The sequence below is a fragment of the Biomphalaria glabrata genome, chromosome 3, assembly GCF_947242115.1.
Source record: "Biomphalaria glabrata chromosome 3, xgBioGlab47.1, whole genome shotgun sequence".
In the NCBI taxonomy this organism is placed as follows: Eukaryota; Metazoa; Mollusca; class Gastropoda; family Planorbidae; genus Biomphalaria; species Biomphalaria glabrata.
In genome coordinates this window covers 22,722,239-22,747,665 of record NC_074713.1, presented here as the reverse complement: position 1 = coordinate 22,747,665, position 25,427 = coordinate 22,722,239, and the positions used below count along the sequence as shown (strand labels likewise).

The 25,427-nt window shown below is 34.6% G+C and overlaps 1 protein-coding gene across 5 annotated transcripts; it reads right to left on the bottom strand.

Annotated features, from left to right (window-relative positions):
• Positions 1-19: 19 nt before the first annotated feature.
• On the bottom strand, positions 20-24,572 carry LOC106056870 (ectonucleoside triphosphate diphosphohydrolase 5-like). 5 transcript variants are annotated; one of them, XR_008776968.1, is made up of 15 exons: positions 24,433-24,572; positions 21,478-21,730; positions 19,266-19,351; positions 18,936-19,079; positions 18,380-18,458; positions 18,238-18,273; positions 17,919-18,010; positions 17,299-17,381; positions 16,760-16,839; positions 12,250-12,361; positions 11,876-12,093; positions 10,695-11,047; positions 5,935-6,040; positions 2,670-3,200; positions 20-2,615 (listed from the first exon to the last, which is right to left on the bottom strand). XR_008776968.1 is itself a non-coding variant. In XM_056024031.1 (14 exons), the coding sequence occupies exons 2-13, from the start codon at positions 21,689-21,691 to the stop codon at positions 5,954-5,956; spliced, it is 1,584 nt and encodes a 527-aa protein (XP_055880006.1). In that variant the 5' UTR covers positions 21,692-21,730; positions 24,336-24,473; the 3' UTR covers positions 20-3,200; positions 5,935-5,953. The 5 variants fall into 5 exon arrangements, 1 of the variants encoding a protein (XP_055880006.1); XR_008776967.1 differs by having other exon boundaries at positions 24,336-24,473; XR_008776969.1 differs by having other exon boundaries at positions 5,941-6,040; positions 24,336-24,473.
• Between the last annotated feature and the right edge of the window lie 855 nt (positions 24,573-25,427).

Genomic DNA, 25,427 nt, shown 5'->3' with positions numbered 1-25,427 from the left:
ACACAAAAATAAAAGAACATTAAGGCTGGAAAGTAATTTTAATAGATCTTTGATCTCAACAAACAACATGCAAAAGTTTTCTGTGGAGGAGTTCATGGTGAAATAAAACAAATTGTCAAGTAACAGAAGCTGATACATGAACATATTGACAAATGGAGTCAACAAATAATACACATGTAGAAGCTAGAAGCTCAAAATGGATTTTCTGTGATGTTAAAAAGCAGATAAATACAAATTTTTTTATAGATTATCCTAAAACATTGGTAAAAATATATAGATACAAAAAAAATTCCCATAATGATGGTAAATTTTATTTATATATATGAGACTTGTATATCAACAAAATGGCATCAAATATGGTTTCTTAAACCAGACAAGACATATGATATGACATAGCACTTGTGTTTCTTCAATGACATCATTAGTCAATCACATTTGACCCTTTTTGTAGGTATCACAAACCTGACTAGAATTGTAATGACAATTTTTTTTTTTTAATTTAAAGCACATTTCTAAATAAATAAAGTTTGTTCACACTCTGAATAGGACCATAACCAACATAAATAAATAATGATATGACTGAGTACCATTGCATGAGAGATTTGTGCTGTACATTTTACATTAAGAAAATTGTTTTTTTGATTTTTGTGAACACAAAAAGATTGGTCATTTCTTTAAAACAAACTTGGCACACACAAGTAAAACCTAATTACTAGATGACACAGATGACAGTTTTTTCACAAGTTTTCTGTAAAAGTTAAGAAAATATATAAGTTAAATGGGACATTTCCTATTTGCTGATGGCTTATGGAGAATTGAATTTGTTTAAAATGGAAGCTTTCTGGTCCAGTCAATTCTGTGTGATGAAAACAAAATAGTTTTCCTATCATCCAAAAAAGTGTTGAATAGAGAGTTTCAATGGCATTGTGTGGCCAGCATAACAACCATCTCATCAACTTCTTAGATATACTTCAACATTTCTCCTACCTAAATGTACTTGAACCATTCTCCTACCTAAATGTACTTCAACATTTCTCCTACCTAAATGTACTTCAACATTTCTCCTACCTAAATGTACTTGAACCATTCTCCTACCTAAATGTACTTCAACATTTCTCCTACCTAAATGTACTTCAACATTTCTCCTACCTAAATGTACTTCAACATTTCTTCTACCTAAATGTACTTCAACATTTCTCCTACCTAAATGTACTTCAACATTTCTCCTACCTAAATGTACTTCAACATTTCTCCTACCTAAATGTACTTCAACCATTTTCCTACCTAAATGTACTTCAACCATTCTCCTACCTAAATGTACTTGAACCATTCTCCTACCTAAATGTACTTCAACATTTCTCCTACCTAAATGTACTTCAACATTTCTCCTACCTAAATGTACTTCAACATTTCTCCTACCTAAATGTACTTCAACATTTCTCCTACCTAAATGTACTTCAACATTTCTCCTACCTAAATGTACTTCAACCATTTTCCTACCTAAATGTACTTCAACCATTCTCCTACCTAAATGTACTTGAACCATTCTCCTACCTAAATGTACTTCAACATTTCTCCTACCTAAATGTACTTCAACATTTCTCCTACCTAAATATACTTCAACCATTCTCCTACCTAAATGTACTTCAACCATTCTCCTACCTAAATGTACTTCAACCATTCTCCTACTTAAATATACTTGAACCATTCTCTATCTAAATGTACTTCAACCACTCTACTAAATAAATTATAGCTTTTATATAGCTCTACTTTCATGCTTATAGCATGCTCAGAGTGCTATGTTTCAATCTTGTTTGTGGACCAGTGGGGGGAAGGGGGTATCTGGGAGAAAGTTTTCCGTTCTGCCTTTGGGCGCTCAGTAAATACAACTCTGCTCGAGTCAGGTGTCGAATCTCGAGCCTTCTTCATAGGTAGCCAAGTTCAAGCGTACTTAGCTTCTCAACCATGTTTCCCGACAAAATAGCGCATAAAAAATATTTTCCCGTCATTTTGCAAGAAATACTTTAGATATTGTAAACTATGAATACAACCAATATTTTTCTATTTTAATGTTACCAATCATTGAACTCATTTACAAATTACCTTGAGCCTCTGGCCAAGCATCATTTACTTCTTCGAAAGCAGTATTTACATTGGAAGGTGGAACAAAGACGATTAAACAAACATTTGGCAAGATAAGAAAAGTGAATGCTAGCTTAACTAATCCTGACACACTTAGTTTGCCAATGTTGCGGCAAGTAATGCCCTGGTTTGATCAAATAGAGATGCAGCAGATAATCAAAATTTCTAATTATAATATAACACGTGTAACACAAACATCATCATACCTAAACCTTGAAAGTGATCACCGCATTTCAAAATCATAATTTTTTAAAGAAAGTTATGCATTTTCAATATTGGTGAAAAAGGAGAATGAGAAAATAATTTAAAATACTCTTCTTTCTCTGAAAATATGGCATAATTTTAGATCTATTAATATTCAAGAAGATAGAAACCTCAATAAAATATGATGCCCAGGGCCTTCAATTACTAAAATCTATTACTTTTATATACATCATATATAATTTTGTGCTATTTTGTTGGGTCACCACTACCTAAATATGCTTGAACCCATCCACTACCTAAATATGCCTGAACCCATCCACTACCTAAATACGCTTGAACCCATCCACTAACTAAATATTCTTGAACCCACTAAATTATTTACTCAAGAAATTAATCCTGACAAAAAAAAAAAAAAGCTATCCAAATCCAATGCAGGCCATTCATTGTCAAATTATACAGTGTGCGTTTATGGAAAATTAAAAATTCTGAGTTAAGAAAAACATTCACTTAACATTGAGCAGAAAAAAAAAAAGAATCTTGAAAAACAAAACAAACACAAAATAGAGATGGACATGTAAGACACCATTGGGAAAGTTTTCATTTAAAAAAGGAAGTGTTGAATAGTGTACAATAAAAATGTACACAAAATAAAATAATCAAAACAAATATTTGATCCTCTAGTCTTTCTGTTGGCACATTCAATTTGAACAAACACTGGGAAAGAAGGTTATTTTAAAATATATTGCAAGATACATACATGACATTTTACCCGTAATATAATTCAGATGAAATAGTCTTGCAAATAATTTGTATGGTTATCTCCCTTTCATTGATGGAAGGCAGGTTGATATCACCTGAAATAAGCAAATTTTAATCAATATTACATTCACAAAAGTCACGATCAATACATTACACAAATATATTGAAAGAAAGAAATTCACTACTTACAGTCTTAGTGCAAAAAAATTCTGAATGTACACTTAGTGTACACAAATAAGGACTCACAAAATGTAATTTACTTGACAGGGAGTGTAGCAGTTCAGGATAGTTTAAAACTAACTGGACTGTTTACATAGTATAAACAATTCATTGTCCAGCAGTCAGCTGCTACAGCCTCATGTTAAATGAAGTGTGACCAAAAGTGACCAACACTTATGTTCAAAGTTTGATGATGACCCAAGATGATAATTTCTTGGAACTTTCTGTGATTATAATGTGAACATATACAGAAGACATACAACATGACACCCCAGTAATTATCTAGTCTAAGTGCAGATGTCAAAATGAATGTGTTTCAGAACATGAAAATCAGCATGTTAATATTGAGTGATTGAACTCCCAACCAGTGTACTAAACAACATGCATGCACTACACCACATGCTTGATAACAGAAGTACTTTCTACTGTTTGTTCTAACATGCATGACCTAATCACTACACCACATGCTTGATAACAGAAGTACTTTCTACTGTTTGTTCTAACATGCATGACCTAATCACTACACCACATGCTTGATGACAGAATTACTTTCTACTGTTTGTTCTAACATGCATGCACTACACCACATGCTTGATAACAGAAGTACTTTCTACTGTTTGTTCTAACATGCATGACCTAATCACTACACCACATGCTTGATAACAGAAGTACTTTCTACTGTTTGTTCTAACATGCATGACCTAATCACTACACCACATGCTTGATAACAGAAGTACTTTCTACTGTTTGTTCTAACATGCATGACCTAATCACTACACCACATGCTTGATAACAGAAGTACTTTCTACTGTTTGTTCTAACACGCATGACCTAATCACTACACCACATGCTTGATGACAGAATTACTTTCTACTGTTTGTTCTAACATGCATGACCTAATCACTACACCACATGCTTGATAACAGAATTACTTTCTACTGTTTGTTCTAACATGCATGACCTAATCACTACACCACATGCTTGATAACAGAAGTACTTTCTACTGTTTGTTCTAACATGCATGACCTAATCACTACACCACATGCTTGATAACAGAAGTACTTTCTACTGTTTGTTCTAACATGCATGACCTAATCACTACACCACATGCTTGATAACAGAAGTACTTTCTACTGTTTCTTCTAACACGCATGACCTAATCACTACACCACATGCTTGATAACAGAAGTACTTTCTACTGTTTGTTCTAACACGCATGACCTAATCACTACACCACATGCTTGATGACAGAATTACTTTCTACTGTTTGTTCTAACATGCATGCACTACACCACATGCTTGATAACAGAAGTACTTTCTACTGTTTGTTCTAACATGCATGACCTAATCACTACACCACATGCTTGATAACAGAAGTACTTTCTACTGTTTGTTCTAACATGCATGACCTAATCACTACACCACATGCTTGATAACAGAAGTACTTTCTACTGTTTGTTCTAACATGCATGACCTAATCACTACACCACATGCTTGATAACAGAAGTACTTTCTACTGTTTGTTCTAACATGCATGACCTAATCACTACACCACATGCTTGATAACAGAAGTACTTTCTACTGTTTGTTCTAACATGCATGACCTAATCACTACACCACATGCTTGATAACAGAAGTACTTTCTACTGTTTGTTCTAACATGCATGACCTAATCACTACACCACATGCTTGATAACAGAAGTACTTTCTACTGTTTGTTCTAACATGCATGACCCTAATCACTACACCACATGCTTGATAACAGAAGTACTTTCTACTGTTTGTTCTAACATGCATGACCTAATCACTACACCACATGCTTGATAACAGAAGTACTTTCTACTGTTTGTTCTAACATGCATGACCTAATCACTACACCACATGCTTGATAACAGAAGTACTTTTTACTGTTTGTTCTAACATGCATGACCTAATCACTACACCACATGCTTGATAACAGAAGTACTTTCTACTGTTTGTTCTAACATGCATGACCTAATCACTACACCACATGCTTGATGACAGAAGTACTTTCTACTGTTTGTTCTAACATGCATGACCCTAATCACTACACCACATGCTTGATGACAGAAGTACTTTTTACTGTTTGTTCTAACATGCATGACCTAATCACTACACCACATGCTTGATAACAGAAGTACTTTCTACTGTTTGTTCTAACATGCATGACCTAATCACTACACCACATGCTTGATAACAGAAGTACTTTCTACTGTTTGTTCTAACATGCATGACCTAATCACTACACCACATGCTTGATAACAGAATTACTTTCTACTGTTTGTTCTAACATGCATGACCTAATCACTACACCACATGCTTGATGACAGAAGTACTTTCTACTGTTTGTTCTAACATGCATGACCCTAATCACTACACCACATGCTTGATAACAGAAGTACTTTTTACTGTTTGTTCTAACATGCATGACCTAATCACTACACCACATGCTTGATAACAGAAGTACTTTCTACTGTTTGTTCTAACATGCATGACCTAATCACTACACCACATGCTTGATGACAGAATTACTTTCTACTGTTTGTTCTAACATGAGTTCTTCAGCTATGCTAATAGATGGATAAGTACCCTCACTATTTGTTCCACATCACAAAAGTTTGGAGTATGTGAACTCATTGGAAAGTGCAGCACCAACACTCCAGCTGACTTCTTTTCCTCTTATCTTTGTTTCAACCTGTGAGGATAGAAGATTACAGGTAAGTGAACTGGTGCTGCCAAATTAGCTTTTTCTTTTTCCACTTTTTGAGCTTCTAACTCCCTTAGAAAACATTTAAATGGATAATATTTACTATATTTACTTCCAGTTAATGATCATTTTTAGTTGACAATACTTGAAACTCTTCTTTTGTTTTTTAACTTAACTTACACATGATATGTGTAAACCTATTCAATGAGACCAAGTTAAAGAGTAGAAAAAACAACAACATGAACTGTTGGGTCTTTGGCCAGGTCCATTGAATACGCTTATGCTGACAAAGAATTGACACCTCTACCTCATTATAAAAGAAGTTACTACAAAGTGGAATCTATCAGTAATTTCACTGATGCAAGTGGAATGAGATAATAGTTGCTGATGGATCTCTCTACATGTTAGTGTTAGGAAAACTTGTTTACAACATTCAAATAATATTATAGACACTAACAGCACTTATTGTGGTCCTTATGCCAAGGTTCTGTTTTTATCCTTAATCATATCTACTCTTCTTTTGATAAATAAAATTAGCTTCAGAGATACCCATTTAATTTTTTTTCTCTTGTTATGCTGATAATATCATTAATATAATAGTTTCCACTTGTGCTGCCTGAGACGCATAATGGGCATCTCTTGGAGGGACCATGTCTCCAATCAGGAAGTTTTGAGATTGGCCAATATGAGCAGCATGTATGCTCTCCTGACACAAAGAAGATTACGCTGGCTCTGACATGTCACTCGCATGCCAGATGGTAGAATCCCAAAAGATATCTTATATGCTGAGCTTGTGGAAGGAGTCAGACCCAAGGGCCGCCAAGACTAACATATAGAGATGTCTGCAAGCGAGACATGAGAGCCACAGGCATCAGCGAAAGTATGTGGGAAAACATAGCCAAAGACCGGAGTGCATGGAGACAGACTGTGCGTGCTGGGACAACCCTTGCTGAGAACAAAAGAACTGAAGCGGCCTTAATCAAGAGGGAAAAAAGAAAGCTGCCCTGTCCGCTAGCCCTGAATCAGAGGCATACACATGTATGAATTGTGACAAAGTCTGCCGTTCTAGAATTGGCTTGACTAGTCACACCAGATTCTGCCTCGTCTCAAGATTAAGCCAAAACCAGTGGCTCATTTGGGCACATCCATTGCCTTTCGAGACAAAAGGAGCCATATATATACAACTTGTATTATTCAGCATGCTGTTTGAGATATAGTCAGTTGTCTTCTCTTGATGCTCTACAGTTCCATTTATTAATAGAGATTAAAAAAAAATGTCAGGAGTTATCAGATTTATATATATTTATACTCTTCTGCAACCGTGACATGGTGGCCATTGCCTTGGCTATCCTGTTGTTTATGTCTTTATCCAGTAGAGTGTTGTTGGATATGATGGAGCCAAGGTAACAAAAGTGATCAACAATTTCTAGTGGTTGGCCATTAATGCTTACTTGAGGTGCAGTGTTTGTGTTTTGGACAAGTATCTTAGTCTTGCTTTGACTGATGTTTAAGCCAAACTTCTGGCAAGCAGCAGATAGTTTGTCAACCAGGGACTGTAGCTGAATATCAGAATCAGCCACAATAGCTGCATCATCAGCATACAGGAGTTCCCTGACGAGTAGCTTCCTAACCTTGGTTTTTGCCCGCAGCCTTGATACATTAAATAGTTTTCCAGAGGATCTTGTATGGAGAAACACACCTTCGTTTATGTCGTTGTACGCATGATGCAGTAGACAGGAGAAGAATATGCCAAACAGAGTAGGTGCGAGCACACATCCCTGCTTGACACCACTGCAAACCTCAAAAGGTGCTGATTGGGCTCCATTGAATTTGACAGTACATTTAGTTTTCTCATGAAAACATTCAATGAACTTCAGTAGTTTGGGAGGGCAACCTATTTTCCTCAGGAGTTTGAAAAGGCCACTTCTGCTGACCATGTCAAAAGCTTTAGTCAGATCAACAAAAACGATGTAAAGGGGTCTGTCTCTCTCTCTGAATTTCTCCTGCAGTAGTCATAGAGAAGATATCATGTCTATAGTGGATCTACCACTCCTGAATCCACACTGAGACTCTGGGTAGACTCTAGAAGCTATCACTTGCAGCCTGGATAGTGCCACTCTAGCAAAGATTTTGCCCACTATACTGAGGAGATACCCCTGTAATTGTTGCAGTCACTCCGATCCCCTTTGTTCTTGTATATTGTGACTATAGTTGTGTCACGCATGTCCTGTGGGACATGACCTGTTTCCCAACAGCGGCAGAGGAGAATATAGAGTTCAGGGAGAAGGAGTGATTCGTTGATATCTGTAATTTTTTCTCCAGATTTGGATAGAAGGAGGGTAGGCTTAGACACTGTTGGACCCAGGGCGCTTTGCTATTTCCTGAGTGGAGACTGTCTTGGATTCTGTTGCAGGTATCCCTCCAAAAGTTGTTAGCACATTTTCTAGCCATTTGTTTCACCTCTTTATTAGCACTTTTGAAGGCCTCCAAAGGTTTTGGACTAGGCTTTGTCTTGTAAGCGAGGTGTGCAGATCGCTTTTTCTCGATGCAAGGTTCCATATGTGCTAGATTCGCCTCAAACCAGTCTACATTTTTGTGTTTTTGAGGCCCAAAGGCAGTGATTGCCGAACTGTAGATTAGATCTCTAAATTTCTCCCATCTGATAGAGATGTCTTCTTCATCACTTAACGAGGGGATTGAACTCTTCAGGAGCTCGCCAAAGAGTGCACACTTCTCTGGGTCACCTACATGATTGACGTTAATTCGCCTAGTTCTGGGCTGAGTGGAAGTAAAAGCCTTCTTGAGAAGTAGTTTGATCTTGTTTAGCACTAGTGAATGGTCTGAGTTGCAGTCCGCACTATGGTATGAACGGGTGTGGATGACACTTTTCAGATCCATCCTTCGGGTGATGCAGAGGTCAAGCTGGTGCCACCTTTTTGAGCGTGGGTGCTGCCAAGAGACTTTAAGGCATTCCTTGCCAGAGAAGAATGTATTTGTTACACACAGTTCATGAGAGCTACAGAACTCGAGTGGCCTTTGGCCATTGTCATTGATTTTGCCAACACCATGAGGTCCCAAGCATTTTGGCCATGCATCATTTCAATCACCAACACGGGCATTAAAGTCTCCATTTATATAGAGGTGCTTGGATTTTGGAATACTTTTAATTACGTCCTCTAGAGCTTGAAAGAATCTGTCTTTGTCCTCTTCCGGTGCAGCAAGGGTTGATGAGTAAGCACAGATTATATTAACTTTGCCTTGCGGTGATGCAAATTTCATGTGTGCTACTCTTTCATTGCCATTGGGAAACATCGCAATGCAGGGGATGAGACTGTTTCTTATTGCAAAGCCGACGCCATGTATTCTAGGGCTTTGTTCTGGTTTTCCTTGCCAGTAGAATGTATAGTTGCTTTGTGTAAGAGATACACTGTCTGCCAGTCTGGTTTCTTGCAGGCAGGCCACATCAATGTTTAGTCTGCTGAGTTCTCTGTCGATAATAGCATGTCGGTGACGAGTTCAGGGTCAGTATTGAAGCCAGGACACATTGTCCGTATGTTCCAGTTTGCTAAACGCATTAATGTTGAGAGTTTTCTTTTGATTGTATTTGCAGGTGCGGGTGAGCAGCTTGCTTTTTTATTTTGTCTTAGCACCAAGCACCCAGTGGTGTGGCAAGCTGTGGCAGGATAGCACTTTACTGTCCGAGGCTGCTAGGCTTAAGGCAGGCAGTAGCTATCCAGTGAGGCTAAAAAGCCCCTCCTACCGTCAAGAGTGGTCCCTGGCGTTCCAGCTTACGCCAATCAGATAGGAACTTATCACCGGTAACTACCACTCTCTGTGTTTTTTCAAAGACATTACTGTCAGAGATGGAGTGACCTCTCCATTGCTGGGGGAAAGCCTGGGCGGTAAATTTGCAAGTGCTGGGCTGCCCACACGTCAGCACACGCCTCTCTTACATACTGACCAGATCCAAAGGCATGGCGAGCCATCACAATTTGGGGACAGGTGGCTGCAGGAGTTTGCCAGAGAGCAGTAGTCTTACTACTGTCCCCCCGCCTACGGGGCTCCAGGACCGGATTTTCTGTTAGGGTTTACTCCCTTAGCCTTAGACCTTACAGGTACACACACACACACAAGGCAGTGCGGCTATTGACCTATAGCTAGGGGTTTGGTTTGTGGGCAACAGGGCGTGTCCGCACGCCGACGGGCCATGCCTGCCTCACATCTTGGGGCCAAACCTCCTCCGAGACCCTTGCAGTTTAGCCTGAGGCTCCGCAGCCTCAGTTTCCATCTGCCACCACGAGGAGGTACTGCATAGGACTTGCTGTGGAGAGGCTATGTACTGGCAAGAGAGACTTACAAAATTGCTCCCCTTTCACAGAAGCTAGCCAGCAGTGGCAACAAGTCAAGCTACCACACTAGACGCTTCACACAGCCATTTGACAGACTATATATATATATATCTCAGTCTGATAACTCCTGACATTTTTTTTAACTCTATTATTATTATATATAAAAGTGAAACCAATACTGTATTGCTCCCTTTATGACACAATAAGATTTCAAGAATAAACCTTGAGTTTTCAAGAGAAAATCTTTAAATATTCTGAACCACACAGTGTGTTCAACAAAAACATGTACTTACATGTAAGAGTTTCTCTGGATGTAATCCAATGCCAACAGTCAACAGTGAATGTACATACAAGAGATCTATACACAGATAAGGATGTTTGTGATTCATGTTCTCTACCAAACAATCTATAGACAAATAAGGATGTTTGTGATTCATGTTCTCTACCAAACAATCTATAGACAAATAAGGATGTTTGTGATTCATGTTCTCTACCAAACAATCTATAGACAAATAAGGATGTTTGTGATTCATGTTCTCTACCAAACAATCTATAGACAAATAAGGATGTTTGTGATTCATGTTCTCTACCAAACAATCTATAGACAGATAAGGATGTTTGTGATTCATGTTCTCTACCAAACAATCTATAGACAAATAAGGATGTTTGTGATTCATGTTCTCTACCAAACAATCTATAGACAAATAAGGATGTTTGTGATTCATGTTCTCTACCAAACAATCTATAGACAAATAAGGATGTTTGTGATTCATGTTCTCTACCAAACAATCTATAGACAAATAAGGATGTTTGTGATTCATGTTCTCTACCAAACAATCTATAGACAAATAAGGATGTTTGTGATTCATGTTCTCTACCAAACAATCTATAGACAAATAAGGATGTTTGTGATTCATGTTCTCTACCAAACAATCTATAGATAAATAAATCAATGCAAGAGTTATGTGCTCACTATACAGATTATTTTAAACAAAAGTTTAAATCACTACTAATGTGCAGGTCTTTGAAAGAGGATGTAGCTAACATTACAATGTTGAGCATTCTAGATTGAAGCCTTAAACATTAGCTACATTAAACAAAAACTAGATCAACTGTTGCACAGAAACTGGTCAAATACTTTTACAACATAAAAACACTTCATGAAAACATGTAGAACTCAATATATCCTTTCCTTGACTTCAGTTTCATAATAACTCATTTTGAGTTCAAATTTATTACATTCAAATTGTAAACCTGCTCAACTTTAAGTTTTCAGAAGTCAAGATCAAACACATGCTCAACTTTATCTTTAGGTTATCAACAGACAAAATAAAAAATCTAAATACAAATGTTAGTTTTTACACTCTAGAACAGCTGTAACAAATCACTTACTTTTGAGCAGCTATTAAATAATGTAACAAATTACTTACACTTTTGATCAGCTATTAAATAATGTAACAAATTAATTACTTACACTTTTGAGCAGCCATTAAATAATCTTGAACCTGAAGCACTTCATGACTGTCTTTCCAAGGAATCAGCTTAGCCCATCGGGCCACATCAAAAAAATAAGAGAAAAGATTTATATCCCTTCTACTCAGCTCTTCACTTTGAACAAATTTGGCAGTGTCAACAAATTTGTGTACAACTTTCTGACACTCAGCTAACAGGTCATGGTTTTCATTAGTACCCCTGTCAACATTTATTAGAAGTTGAATCAAGAATGGTGGTTCATGTAATAAATTTGCCACTGAATGCATTATTTTAAACAGATAAATCTTTTCTTTATAACTGAAACCATTATTTATTACATTATTTATTAAAGACACCAAACACCATGGCACTCACTTGACAAGATAAACTTTGTCTCCATGAGTAAAATTGTATTGTTGTTGGGTATGCAAGCAAGGTGTCAGCATTTGGATATCTCCTGAAGGTGATCTCTTGGTTTTCACTGGATCTTGGAAATAAATATGTTTATATACTGTGATATGCTTGGGAAGAGATGAGGAGGGTGAGGTAATGGATGTCTACATAAGTGATTCACAAATAAGTCAAAATTAAAAGAAAACAAGATTACAAAGAGAGTTTTGTGTTATCACACAAACCCTGTCGGATCCGACTATTCTCAAGGAATATTCAAGACGTGATTTTATTTTGATGGTCAAAAGTAATGTTTCAAAGATTCATTTGCTGTTGTAAAAAAAAATATTTTTTTTCTGTTTTACATGTTGTGGATGTTCCTTCTAAGTTAAAAATAATTAACTTCTCGCTGGACGATGGAGGATGTCAGCGAGCAGGGTATGAACCCTGCCTGATCATGCAGTTTGCGTGCTGGACTGTCGTTCTGATTTATTGATGGTCCCTGGTTCAAACCCTGAACACTCCCATCCCCCTGCGGGAGGTTTGGACTGGGAAGTAAATTATCTTTAACTCTGAATTAACATCCGAAACATGTAAAACAAACAAACAAACAACCTGGGACCGTCGAGATAATTAGTTCAGCGCGCTAACTGCACAGCCAGGCATTGCTCTTAACTTAATAACAAACTGGTTACAAACTAATAGCCTATTATTGATAAAGAGATATATATTACACATTACGGCACGGCATCTACCAATTATGTAAAATATGTCAGATGAGCGATTTTAGATAAACTTTCAGCATTGATTTGTAATTGAAAAAAAAAACAGAAAAGAACAGATATATCATGCTTGTACTTAATAACAAACTGGTTACAAACTAATAGCCTATTATTGATAAAGAGATATATATTACACATTATGGCACTGCATCTACCAATTATGTACAATATGTCAGATGAGCGATTTTAGATAAACTTTCAGCATTGATTTGTAATTGAAAAAAAAACCAGAAAAGAACAGATATATCATGCTTGTACTTCGATGTCTCAGCACAGCTATCAACAGAGCTATTGGCATTTTCATTTAAATGGAACTAGAATAAGGATGTTGATCTACATAAACTAAACTTCTGATTTAGCACTCTTAAGATCTATATCTACTAGATCTAGATCTATAATATAAATTTGGTATAATTTAGATGTATTGTAATTTAGATTAGATTTATGCAAAAAAAAATTCCCAGAAAATCTATCAATAGACTGAATCGAACATTAAATTTAAAAATAGTAGATCAGTTTTAGTATATTATAACATTGCAATATTGATCTAGACGTTTGGAAATCAAAATCTTCACTTTAAGTCTAGAAATTGCAATTCTATATCTTGATCTAGTCTATATCAGTCTAAACTAGACTTAGAAATTCTAGATCTAGACTCTACAATGATTTTAATTAGAATATAAATCCAGATCTAGTTTTAAAAATCTAGATATACTGTATAAAAAAAATCTAGATCTAGTTTAAAAAATCTTAATCTAGTTTAAAAAATCTAGATTAGATCTAAATCTAGCCATCATGCCTTTTTTTAAATATGAGTCAGATAACGAGGTTTAATAAACATTACTATACCGAGTTGTTTTAGCATTTCATTTGAAAACTATTAATAAAAGAAAAACAATGAAACCCTTCCAAATATAATACAAGCAAGTTCAAGAAAGAGAATTCCAACATAGTGTCACTTAGTTAAAAGTAATTTTACATCGAAAAATGTTGACATGTCATCTACAAGTGAGTAAACTACAAGTGTATGTTTATAAATACAAAACAATCCAAGTGGTTTACTTGTAAAATAACATTTTCAAACTTTTCATTATCATTATGCATCAGCATGTTTCAACCATCACTCCATCCATCTTCTGCCATAGTAATGTTCACTGATATAAATTCAGGGTTAGTAGCACTTTTCCATGACAAAATTTTAGGAGATTTTAGGAGTTTTTTTAAGGATAAAATGTATGATGTGTGTGTGTGTTTCCCATCCGTTTGTGTGATACATAGTAAAACATACACAAAACTAAGCCAAATCAATTATTGTTGTCTGATTTTAAAAATAATAAATATCTTGCCAATATGCCACAGAAACAATGTTATCAGCTGTGGTATGTCCACAGAAAATGTAATGAAAGTTATCTTTTAATCAAGTAACAACTTGACTGTCATCCCAAAACCTCAAACAACCATTTTTTTTTCAAAGATTTATTTGAAAACATTACAACTGGTCGCTATTCCATTTTTTAAAATAACAAACATTCTTAGAGATGCCTTCATAATGTGTATTCTCTGTGATGGAAATGTACATTATTAGTTCCTATGTGTATCTTATAGATACTAGAGTCATGGTGTGCATTTGAGGTAATGTTTTATTCTTTTATTAGCTAACTTAAATCCTTCTCATAAACAGAGCCAGTAATATTTAGGGCAATATTGGCCTATTTGAATGTTTAGTTGACTTTTGCTAACTAAAAAATGGCTTTTGGATCTACAGTAGATCTAGACTCTTGATCTAAGTCACTAAAATGCGCAGACTTTTCACGGCTGTGAGAGAATTATCTTCACTGAATTTACAGTAGATCTAGACTCTAGATCTAAGTCACTAAAATTCGCGGACTTTTCGGGGCTGTGAGAGAAATATCTTCAATATATATATATTCCAGTGATTTAGCGTAAATCTAGAGTCTAGATTCTAGATCAAAGTCACGAAAATTCGCGGACTTTTCACTGCTATGTGAATATTATCTTCACTAAATTTACAGAAGATCTAAACTCTAAAGCTAATTCGCTAAAATTCGTTGACTTTAACTCTAAGTCACTAAATTTTGCGAACTTTTCATGGCTGTGTGAGAATTATCTTCACTAGATTCTAGTGATTTCGAGTAAATCTAGAATCTAGATATAAGTCACTAAAATTTGCGGACTTTTCGCGGCTGTGTACAAATTATCTTCACTAAAAATACCGTAGATCTAGAGTCTAGATCTAAGTCACTAAAATTTGCGGACTTTTCGCGGTAGTATGCGAATTATCTTCACTGGATATACCGTAGATCTAGAGTCTAGATCTAACTCACAAAATTTGCGGGATTTTCACTTCTTTGTGCTAATTATCTTCACTATATATAGACTCTAAGTGATTTAGCGTAAATCTAGAATCTAGCGTATTTCTAGAGTAATCTAGACATTAGATGTATCGAGATCATTAAATTGACTAAAATTCAAGGAGTTTTCAGGTTAGGTGCCAATTATCTTCACTAGATCTAACTTAGATCAAAATCTAGATCTAGATACTATTACTAGATACTAGCTAGATTTAGAAGATTTACCGACTTTCAACGCGAAGTCACTCTTACACTTACAAGAAGATTTTAGAGGAGGGAGGGCCCGGAGGGGTGTAGCCTACAAATTAGTCTGGTAATTGCTCTAATTATAGACAATAGTCACTACAGACTAGATCTAGCGCGTCTCTAGTGGTAACAATAAATGGAAACAAACATTTCTACGCTGACTTCAGAAAAATACTGCCAGGTGAAATGCTTGCTTGAGCCAAGGCCATCTTCAATCACGAGGTCGCGCTTCACAAGTGGGTGAAAGGCGGTGTAGAAGTGTCACTGGTCAGCTCATTAACAGAGCCAGTCCGTAACGTCACGCGATCAGAATGCCTAGTTACGCTGTTGTTGTTTTTTCCCACACATTTTTAGCAAGAAATAAGCGAAATTATATTTAAAAAAAAATATTGGGTAAAAATTTTAGGAGAGTGGACAAAATTTTAGGAGATTTTCTGCAATTTTTAGGAGAATTTTAGGATTTTAGGAGACTTTTCATTTTTTAGGAGATTTTAGGAGTTTTTAGGAGCGCTACGAACCCTGTATAATACACACATAAAGCTGCCATCATGACACATTGAGAAATCATTTACTGATTTTATGCAGCTGGGTCTGTGTAACCACATTCTAAATATTGTCTTATTTATATAGAGTTTACTCTAAGTTATTTATTAATATACAGTTTATAAGTGATCTATTAATATACAGTTTATAAGTGATTAATTAATGTAGAGTTTACCTTAAATGTTTAATTAATATAGAGTTTACCATAAGTGATTAATTAATGTAAAGTTTACCATAAGTGATTAATTAATGTAGAGTTTACCATAAGTGATTAATTAATGTAGAGTTTATCATAAGGGATTAATTAATGTAGAGTTTACCTTAAATGATTAATTAATGTAGAGATTACCATAAGTGATTAATTAATGTAGAGTTTATCATAAGTGATTAATTAATGTAGAGTTTACCATAAGTGATTAATTAATGTAGAGTTTACCATAAGTGATTAATTAATGTAGAGTTTACCATAAATGATTAATTAATGTAGAGTTTACCATAAATGATTAATTAATGTAGAGTTTACCATAAATGATTAATTAATGTAGAGTTTACCATAAGTGATTTGTCCATTGTGTCCTTCTTGTCCCCCAAGAACACCAAGACGTGCAGACTTGAGTCCAAAGCCAAGATAGCTGAAAGTAATGAACAGATTAAATTGATGTTTCAGAAGTGACAGTAGAGCATAATTTATCTGGAAATCAGTCATCTGGAACATCAAATATCCCAGACTGCCTTTTTTTTACAGTATGGTAAAGTGCTTTTGTTGAAGTTCAATTTCATCTATTGCATTGCTTCCTGATCTTGGTATATTACAGCTGTCTTGTGGCACATGTCTCTACAAACACATATGTGAACAAGTCAACGAATTTAAAGCTTGCAAGCCAGTAAGAAGTGTGGGTGGCTGTGTCTCAATAGTGTTGGAAAAATGGACCATTATAATATTCCCCATTCGGTTATCCAGATGATCAAGTATCTGAACAGACTCCATTCCCAATTTATCTGGATACTCAGCCTTCTATTGTAAATAAAAAGTTGATACTTTAAACATAGAGCAATTATTATGTATTGATAAGCTACAGTTGACTGCTTACCTTTTAGTGAAGATGTTAAAGTGAAGGTCTTGACCAAATGTCAGTTTGTACAAATCTTCTTCATCAAAATGTTTGAACAATTCCTGAAATGGATAAACACTTAGGTTGCTTTAACTATTTCTTTATTCCGTATGTTTGTGAGTGTAGTTTTGGTATACATAGTTTTTGATGTAATATATGAATTTCATCACTAGTTGCATCCCTTGATGTACATCTTTTTGTAAATGCTGAAATGTAGTTTGTAAGTCTTCATAAACTGGAAAGTTACATCAGAGTGTGACCAGAGAAAAACACAATCAGTTGTTTCACTAAGAGCTGTGTTTTTATTTCTCAACTACATCATGAATTATTGATTTGAGTTGGATTTCCTTTTTATTCAATGGTTTCATTGTTATCATTTCAGTACTAAGCTTCAACATTGTATCTATGTTAATGGTTTCATTGTTATCATTTCAGTACTAAGCTTCAAAATTTTATCTGTTAACAGTTTCATTGTTATCATTTTAGCACTAAGCTTCAACATTGTATCTATGTTAACAGTTTTATCTTAGATATTTACTATTGGAATACCTAAATGACAACATAGAATACTGAAAAAGAAACAACAAAAAAAAACAGACCTTTTTAGAAACCTCAAAAGTAATTTGTGTGGATCCTCCACCGAGATCAAAAGTAGTCACTGAATTATCAATGGTGTCATCCCAAATTAAATCTGAAACAAGAAAGAGAAGTTCACCACAACATAGAAGAAGAAATCTTTAGTGAAACATTTTGTAATTCTAAAATGTTAGGTGATAAAAAAGATTATTTTGTGTAAAACCATTTCATTGCTGAAATTCTTGCCAACAACAAAATTCTTCAATAGATCAGATAAATCCTACAAGTTAACTGATTCCTTTATCAAGTCAACTAAACTCCAAAACAAACATTGTTACATACCAAGTAAAAAGTGTACTGACACCCAAGCAAATAAACCTGAAACAAAAAAAAGTTTTGAAACAAATAACAATGATAACTTTTAGCTTCAAATAACTTTTTATCACATTTAAAAACAGACATTAAAGGGGTTTTTATTTATGACCTTCCTCAACTCCACTCATGACTGTGACTTTGTCTAGGTCAGATATAAGAAATGGAGATCTCTTTAGAAAATATTTGACCTGCAATAAAATACAACAAAAAACTTTTTATATTGTAGAGGCTTCCTGGCACAAAAGAAGTTTAAATGATTTTTTAATTCAGCTCAATCTTAATAGTCTTTCACTATCCCCTAATGGGAGCACTTTAATCTCTCACAAAAACTCCTACCAACACACTCACAAAAAGCACAGCTACCATTCACTATGCAAGCTACGATAGAATGAAGACTTGAGGTAGGAATGTGAATTTCTGAGCAAATCCTCTAGTTGCAATATGCAATGATTCTAGTAAAATTTTAAAATTTAAACATAATTAAATTTTTCTAGTGAATATATTTACAATTTCAAAAAACCTCCTCCCAGGCAGTCTAAACAAAAACAAAAACCATGTAAATAGAAAGGTAGGGAAAGGGGGGGTGAGGTATTCACATAATATTTGTTTCAAATGAGGCCAGCTGGCTGGGCAAATAAAATAGAGAACCACTGCACCAAACTTACTTCATGTAAAATAGCAAGAGCTTTATCCTCTGGTAAAAGCCGCAGACCAGCTGTAGCTTTAAAATTAATTGAAGTGTCATTATAATAGCTTTCAGGAACATTTTTGATAGCCGTGTTCATTAATGATGTCAGGCTCACAGCTGCCTGAAAGCAATCAAAACTGAGTTCAATTTTAAGGAATTTAAAAAAAAAATCTGTAACATTTTTTAGGCAACAATTTTTTTCAAAAGACATTTTTTTTAATCTAAAGAATGATAAAAATATAATACCAAAAAAGCAAAAATTTAATTAAAAAAAAAAATTAAATAACACAAAAACAATACATCTTACATCACTTGGCTTGTTTGCATAGAATGATATTCCAGGTTGTACAGAATGAAACACTTCCTTGTCTAATATCACTCGACTGTCTTGGTCTGATTGAAAAATAGAAATAAATCATCATCATCATCAAACTCCATTTAAGTGAGGGCTTGAGAGGCTTAAATCCTCTCTTGCAAAAGCCCTGGACAGAAACCCTGCTGACTTGCGTAGTGCGTATATGTCACCATACAGGTCGAGAATTTTTGGTTTCCCAGACCTGTCAGGGCAGAGATCAGCAAGTCAGGGGCAGTCATACAGAATATGAGGCATGGTTTCCTGGATGGATTGTATCAATTAATTTCTAAAGAGAATGAAAAACTTCTTTTATCTAATATCACTGGACTGTCTTGGTTTGATTGAAAAATAAAGAATATATAATAGCATCATTTGATTTTTGTTGATCTAAAGAAGAGACTGGTCTAAGCCCAATGTAGAATTTCAATTTTAACTACTTCCTAGTGTTTCCTCTTCACATTCCACTAGACAACTATTAATTACAAACTACAACAATGCGTTGTACATTTCATAGCTATAAATTTTCTATTACCCATTAAAGTTATAATCATGCACTAGTGCAGATACTACTAACGAATTGAAAATGTTTTTCATTTAATCTTAATTTGTTTATCAAAATCATTGGACATAAAATAGTTTAATTGAAATGTAATCATTTTTTTTAGTAGTTTGTATTTGGCTTTAATAAGAAACATTAAGTAACTAGTTCAAGTAATAAAGTGCATTTTAGATGACATGACACTGTTATGGAGGGAATGTGTGTGAACAAGTGTTCAGGAAATGATTTCATTGTTTGTAAACTTAAAGATAAGAAGCAAGATCAAGGAGATCAAGTCATGCTGTGAAGAAATGTTGAACATTGCTGTGAAGAAATGTTGAACATTGTGAGAACATCTTGTTTAAAACTGTAGTTATGAATACTTAACAAAATAATGATTTAGATTTTTCTGATTCAATGTCAACAGTATACAAATATTTGCCTAAGTGATTTGATGCTATTTTTAAATAGCTCACTGACAATTACTGTATACTAGTCGACCGGCGGCGTAGCATACGTCGCTACTCTGCATGGCCGGTCTTAGGCCATTGCAACCTATGCGACCGCAGTGGGCCCCCATTTTCAAAGGATCCACACTTTCATAGGACCCACGCTAATTCAATGTGTATGAATTATTAAATTAAACCATTTTATAATTTAAAACAGATTTCCTGTGCCCTTCTGACGATTTACCAGGAGCTCCGGGAAATCTCCCGAAATTGTGTAATCAGGTGAAAGAAGCTTCTCGCGCCTCAAACTAATGAAGAATTACTTGAGGTCAATAATTCTCAAAGATAGATTGAAACATTTGGTAATTCTTGCTATTGAGGGGGATCTATGTAGGAAACAGAATTATTATGATATACTATATGACTTTGCTACAGGCAAGGCTCGTAAAGTAATTCTGTACATAGTAAAGAATGAATAAAATGCATAGTCGAATTTATTTTCTAATTCAAACTCTTAAATTTCACTTATTGTCTGCTTCCCTAAAACTTGGCCCTGCGAAATCCATTTCGAATAGGGCCCCACAATGCTTAAGTCCAGCCCTGCTATTTAATGTTTGTAAAATGTTTGTTTGTAAAATGTTTTACATGTTTCTGATGTATCTTCAGAGTTGAAGATAGTTTACTTTTTAGTCCAAACCTCCAAAAAGACGAAGGAGGAGGGGAGCGGACAGGGTTTGACTATCCAGCGCGCAGCCATCCGTAGCGACGTTTGAATACCCGCGTGTTCTCCCCCCCCCCCTGTTATTTCGTGGGATGACTATCCGCAGAAATAAGAGAGTGATCTTTCCTTTACTTCTTCTTCTCGTCCAAACTCTTGAGGGAAGATATAGATTATTTTGGTTATTACTGATCCTTGATATTTTATTGTAAAGAAAAAAAAATTCATAAGAAAACAATTTGATTTTGGTAAACCAAATTTTGATTAACTTGCAATGAAAAAAAACACACAAAAAAAAACAAGCCAAAGCTTTGAGCTCATGGCCCCTTGGGTTATTCCAATCCATTACCATTGCCACCTTCATTTTGCTGAAGGCAAATTCAAAAGAAAACACAATAAGAAAGATTACATCTAAATCTTTTTGATTGTTGATATCTATCTAATATATATCATTGTTACCTTTCCCTTCAGGCTTCAGGAAATGAAACACAGTGACTCGAGATCCTGTGCTCCCTGCATCAAATACAACTGAATAGAAGTCCTGTGGTTGTGGTGAAGCTTGCTCATGAAACTGTACAATGTAAGTGTAAGAAATGGCCCCAATAGCAATAATAGTTGGCAGGATGGAAAGTTTCAACAAGAACCTGTGCATTGTTTCTTTTGCTGTTTTCATCTTTTCCTGATTTATTTTTCAGTTTCAAAATATGTTGTTCTGAAAAAAAAAAATTAAACACACACACAAAAAATGTAAACAAGAATGATTAGAGAAAGTCATTGTTCTTTTTTTTTTTTTTAAATTAAGTTATAACTAACTAAATGTTTTTCAAAATCTTAGAACAAGCCAAATATAAAAAATATATTTAAAAAAACAAAAACAAAGCTAATATTTGAGTCAGTGTGAGGGCTTGAGAGGCTCAAATCTTCTCTTGCAAAAGCCCTTGACAGAAACCCTGCAGTTTTGTGTAGTGCATACATGTCACTATACAGGTCAAGAGTTTGTGGTTTCCCAGACCTGTTGAGACGGAGATCAGCAAAAAGTAAAAAAAAAGACTTTTTCCTCTTTTTCCCCGTAGTGGGGGCATCATGAGTCACTGCACTATGCTATAATAGCTTGCTCAGGCCTGGACAGCCTCCACCATGGGAAAGTGCAGTCAGGGCACCTCATGTGCTCCCAGACTCCGTGGGATTTGGGACATGTACCAGCACTAGTATAATAAACCTTTGTTTTTCTTTACTTTTGTTTTTTTTTTTTTTAAGAAATGTGGAAAATAGATTTCTGTTAGTCAATGTATTTTTGTAAAAAGAAAATCAATTGTGAAAATGGAGATTAAGACAACATTAATTAACAAATCCTAAACAAAATTTTCTTTATGATCTACTATATTTTCCTAATGACCCTGACTGACTCATCACTAATTATCCCACTTGCGGTGGACAAAAAAAAAAGAAAATTTAACCAGTTTATACTTTCTGTGTGCCTAGAACAACTAAGCACTTTTCACGATCAAAACCACAGCGGTTAAATTTACCAAAAGTGATTCTTTATTCGCAATTTAGACCCAATGATGTTTTTTTTTAAAGCTGCCATTCCATTTTTCAGCACTAATTAAACTAGTGTGTGTCTTCCATTCCAATTTAATATATCATGTACTAGAATATAGTGCCAAAAAGGGTATTGCTAAAATGTGCAAATTGTATTGAAAGTGTAAAAAAAAAAAAATAAGATGGGGGGGGGGGGGGGGGTTATTGTCAAAGTATTTGGAGGATGCAAGAAGTAAAAAAGACCCAGTCCAAAAATATCACACAGCCTATCAAATATTTCAAAATAACTAAAAAGCAGAAGAATAGTCAGATAGTGTAAATAGGGTTATTTGTTAAGGTGGAGAGGGTTTTTAAGGGTGAGTGGAGTGTTTCTGTTTGATATATTATAAGTTATATAAATATAAATTTATAATATTTACATCAGCAAACAGTCTTACATACTTACATATATATATATATACATATATTATAATCTGTACACTAACATTTAATAAAATCTAGTAACCTGCATTGTCATGAATGTCATGATTGTGTGTATATCTAGTTACATCTAGTAAAAACTATTATGTCTATAAAACTACAACTGTAACAGTGTAACTAGATCTAGATTTTTAGATCTTAGAATCTAGATTTTAGATCTACTAGATCTATTATCTAGAGTATAGTATAGACTTTAATAGACTCATACTATAGAACTATAGTTAGACATAGACACATAGATAATAGATAGTGACATATATAGATCATATGGTGACATTGTGTCACATAGTCACTCATACACTTCACACTGTCAGACTGTCATAGTGAATAGTGTGATTTATAATTATATGGATTAGATAATTATAAATCACTCTGGCTATATCTAGATATCACTCAGTATGACTGCATGAAGTGTATGAGTGACTATGTGATACTATGTCACTATCTATTTTCTAGAGTAGACTATGTGTCTATGTCTAACTATACTGACTGAGTATACTAGTTCTATAGACTATAGTATGAGTATTGAAGGCTATTCTGTAGTATTCAGTATTCTATGTGAGTATGTCTCTAGAGAATAGTCTCTCTCTCTAAAGTCTCTAGATAGATATAATCTGATTCAGTTTGAGGAAAGAATTAGATTAATAGTCTAACAATAGAATAGTAGATACACAACAAAACAATAAACAATCCTAAATGCTGCTGGCAAAATCATTGGCAAAAAACAAACCCCATTTGGGCAGTTATTTGAGACAAACATCTCTAAAAAGCTAACAAGATCCTCGAAAGATACACTCAAATTCAAATAGTGAAATACTCAAATTCAAATGAAATAGAATCTAGATTCTAGATCTACTCATTCTACTGTCAGTCACTGTGTCAGTCAAGTCCAGTCAGTGTCACACTCATTGAGTGGATTGAGTGTCAATGAAATGGGAATAAATTGAATAATCACTGTTTAATCAGTCATTCAGTCACAATATGATCAGTCATTCAGTGTAATTAATTCACAAACAGCACACTTTTTTTCCTTGGCACAGTCAGTGACAGTCTGCAAAAGAGCTCACAGCTCAGCAGCAATAAAGCTGGCTAGAAGAAGAAGAAGAAGAAGTAATTAATTCACTGTAATCACTGTTATGTGTTAACTTAAATCACTGATTGTGAACCAGCGGACCAAACAAAATCCTAAGTACCCTCTTTGAAACTCTTCGACTTCGGCTCTTCAACTTGAACTTCAAGCCTTATTCAAGGCTCTTGACTCTTGTCTTAACTTTAACTAAAGTGACAAGTCTTACCGATTAAATTAAATCATCAATACAGTCTAGATTACTCTAGATCCATAGATCTAGTTATGTCTATGACGGTGATCTATCTTTACTTTAGAATACCTACTTTAGATTTTAGATCTTTACTTTACTTAGACCATAGAGTCTAGATTATCTAGATCTACAATTATTTTTATTTTGTACACGACTTCACTTGTTATAAGTCCTAGTTTTTAATTTATTTTCTATTTCTACATCGGACATAAAGAAAACTACGAAAGGTATTTATGTATAATTGCTATTAATACGAAAAAAAAAAAAAGAAAAAAAAAAACATTCATACTGACTTATAAATTCCTTAGGTCGTGATTGGTGATTACCATATGACTTATTAGAGGCTTACTATTATGGCTTTTGTTTTTAAATACCTCTATTCAACTTCGAGGAAACTAAAAACTTCACGGATCTCGAAAACGGCTCTAAAGATTTTCCCATAAATTTGACAGTTGATGTACTATAAGTAACTCTATATAATTTATCAATGGGAAAGGAATCATTATCTCGTTGGCCACATTAGGAAAGCTCTAGTTTGGCCTTTGAAATGTTTCAAAGTAAAAAAAAAACTAAATAGGCCTAAATTTAAACTTGACCAGATAGTTAAGACTATGGAAAATATTTATCGCATTGAACGGACTATGGAAGTAATAATAGCATGCATGTCCTCGGGTGGTTTGCACGCATTTTAGAGTTTAATCATGGAACTATATTAATAAATGTTCAGGAATATTATGTGCATCTTTTTATATGTCTAGATTATTTTAGATCTAAAATTCTAAAGGCCTATCCATCATATTGATAATCATAACAATATTTCAATATTATAAAGTCTATCTTATCTTATGCTATATAATACAGACGTTACTTCAAAAAAGAAGATTTTTTTATACATTCGTTTAACAATTTATTTTCCTTGGTGGGGGTGGAGGGGATGGGAAGAGGTAAAAAAAATCATTGTTTTAAAAATCTAATATTAATTTGTTATCAAGAGCAAAATAGTCGCTCTTCAATTTGTATAAAGTTAATAAAGGCTAAATGAGGTATTGTCTTTTTTTTTTTTAAGTA

Bases quoted from the DNA above. Each gene is read 5' to 3' on its own strand.
- LOC106056870 (XM_056024031.1), bottom strand. From the start codon at position 21,691: ATGAAAACAGCAAAAGAAACAATGCACAGGTTCTTGTTGAAACTTTCC. The intron at 17,382-17,918 runs GTCTGTTTTTTT...TATCCATTTCAG, and splicing joins CTTTTGAGGTTTCTAAAAAG to GAATTGTTCAAACATTTTGA. The intron at 11,048-11,875 runs GTAAGTAATTAA...ATTTGTCTATAG, and splicing joins TTTAATGGCTGCTCAAAAGT to ATTGTTTGGTAGAGAACATG.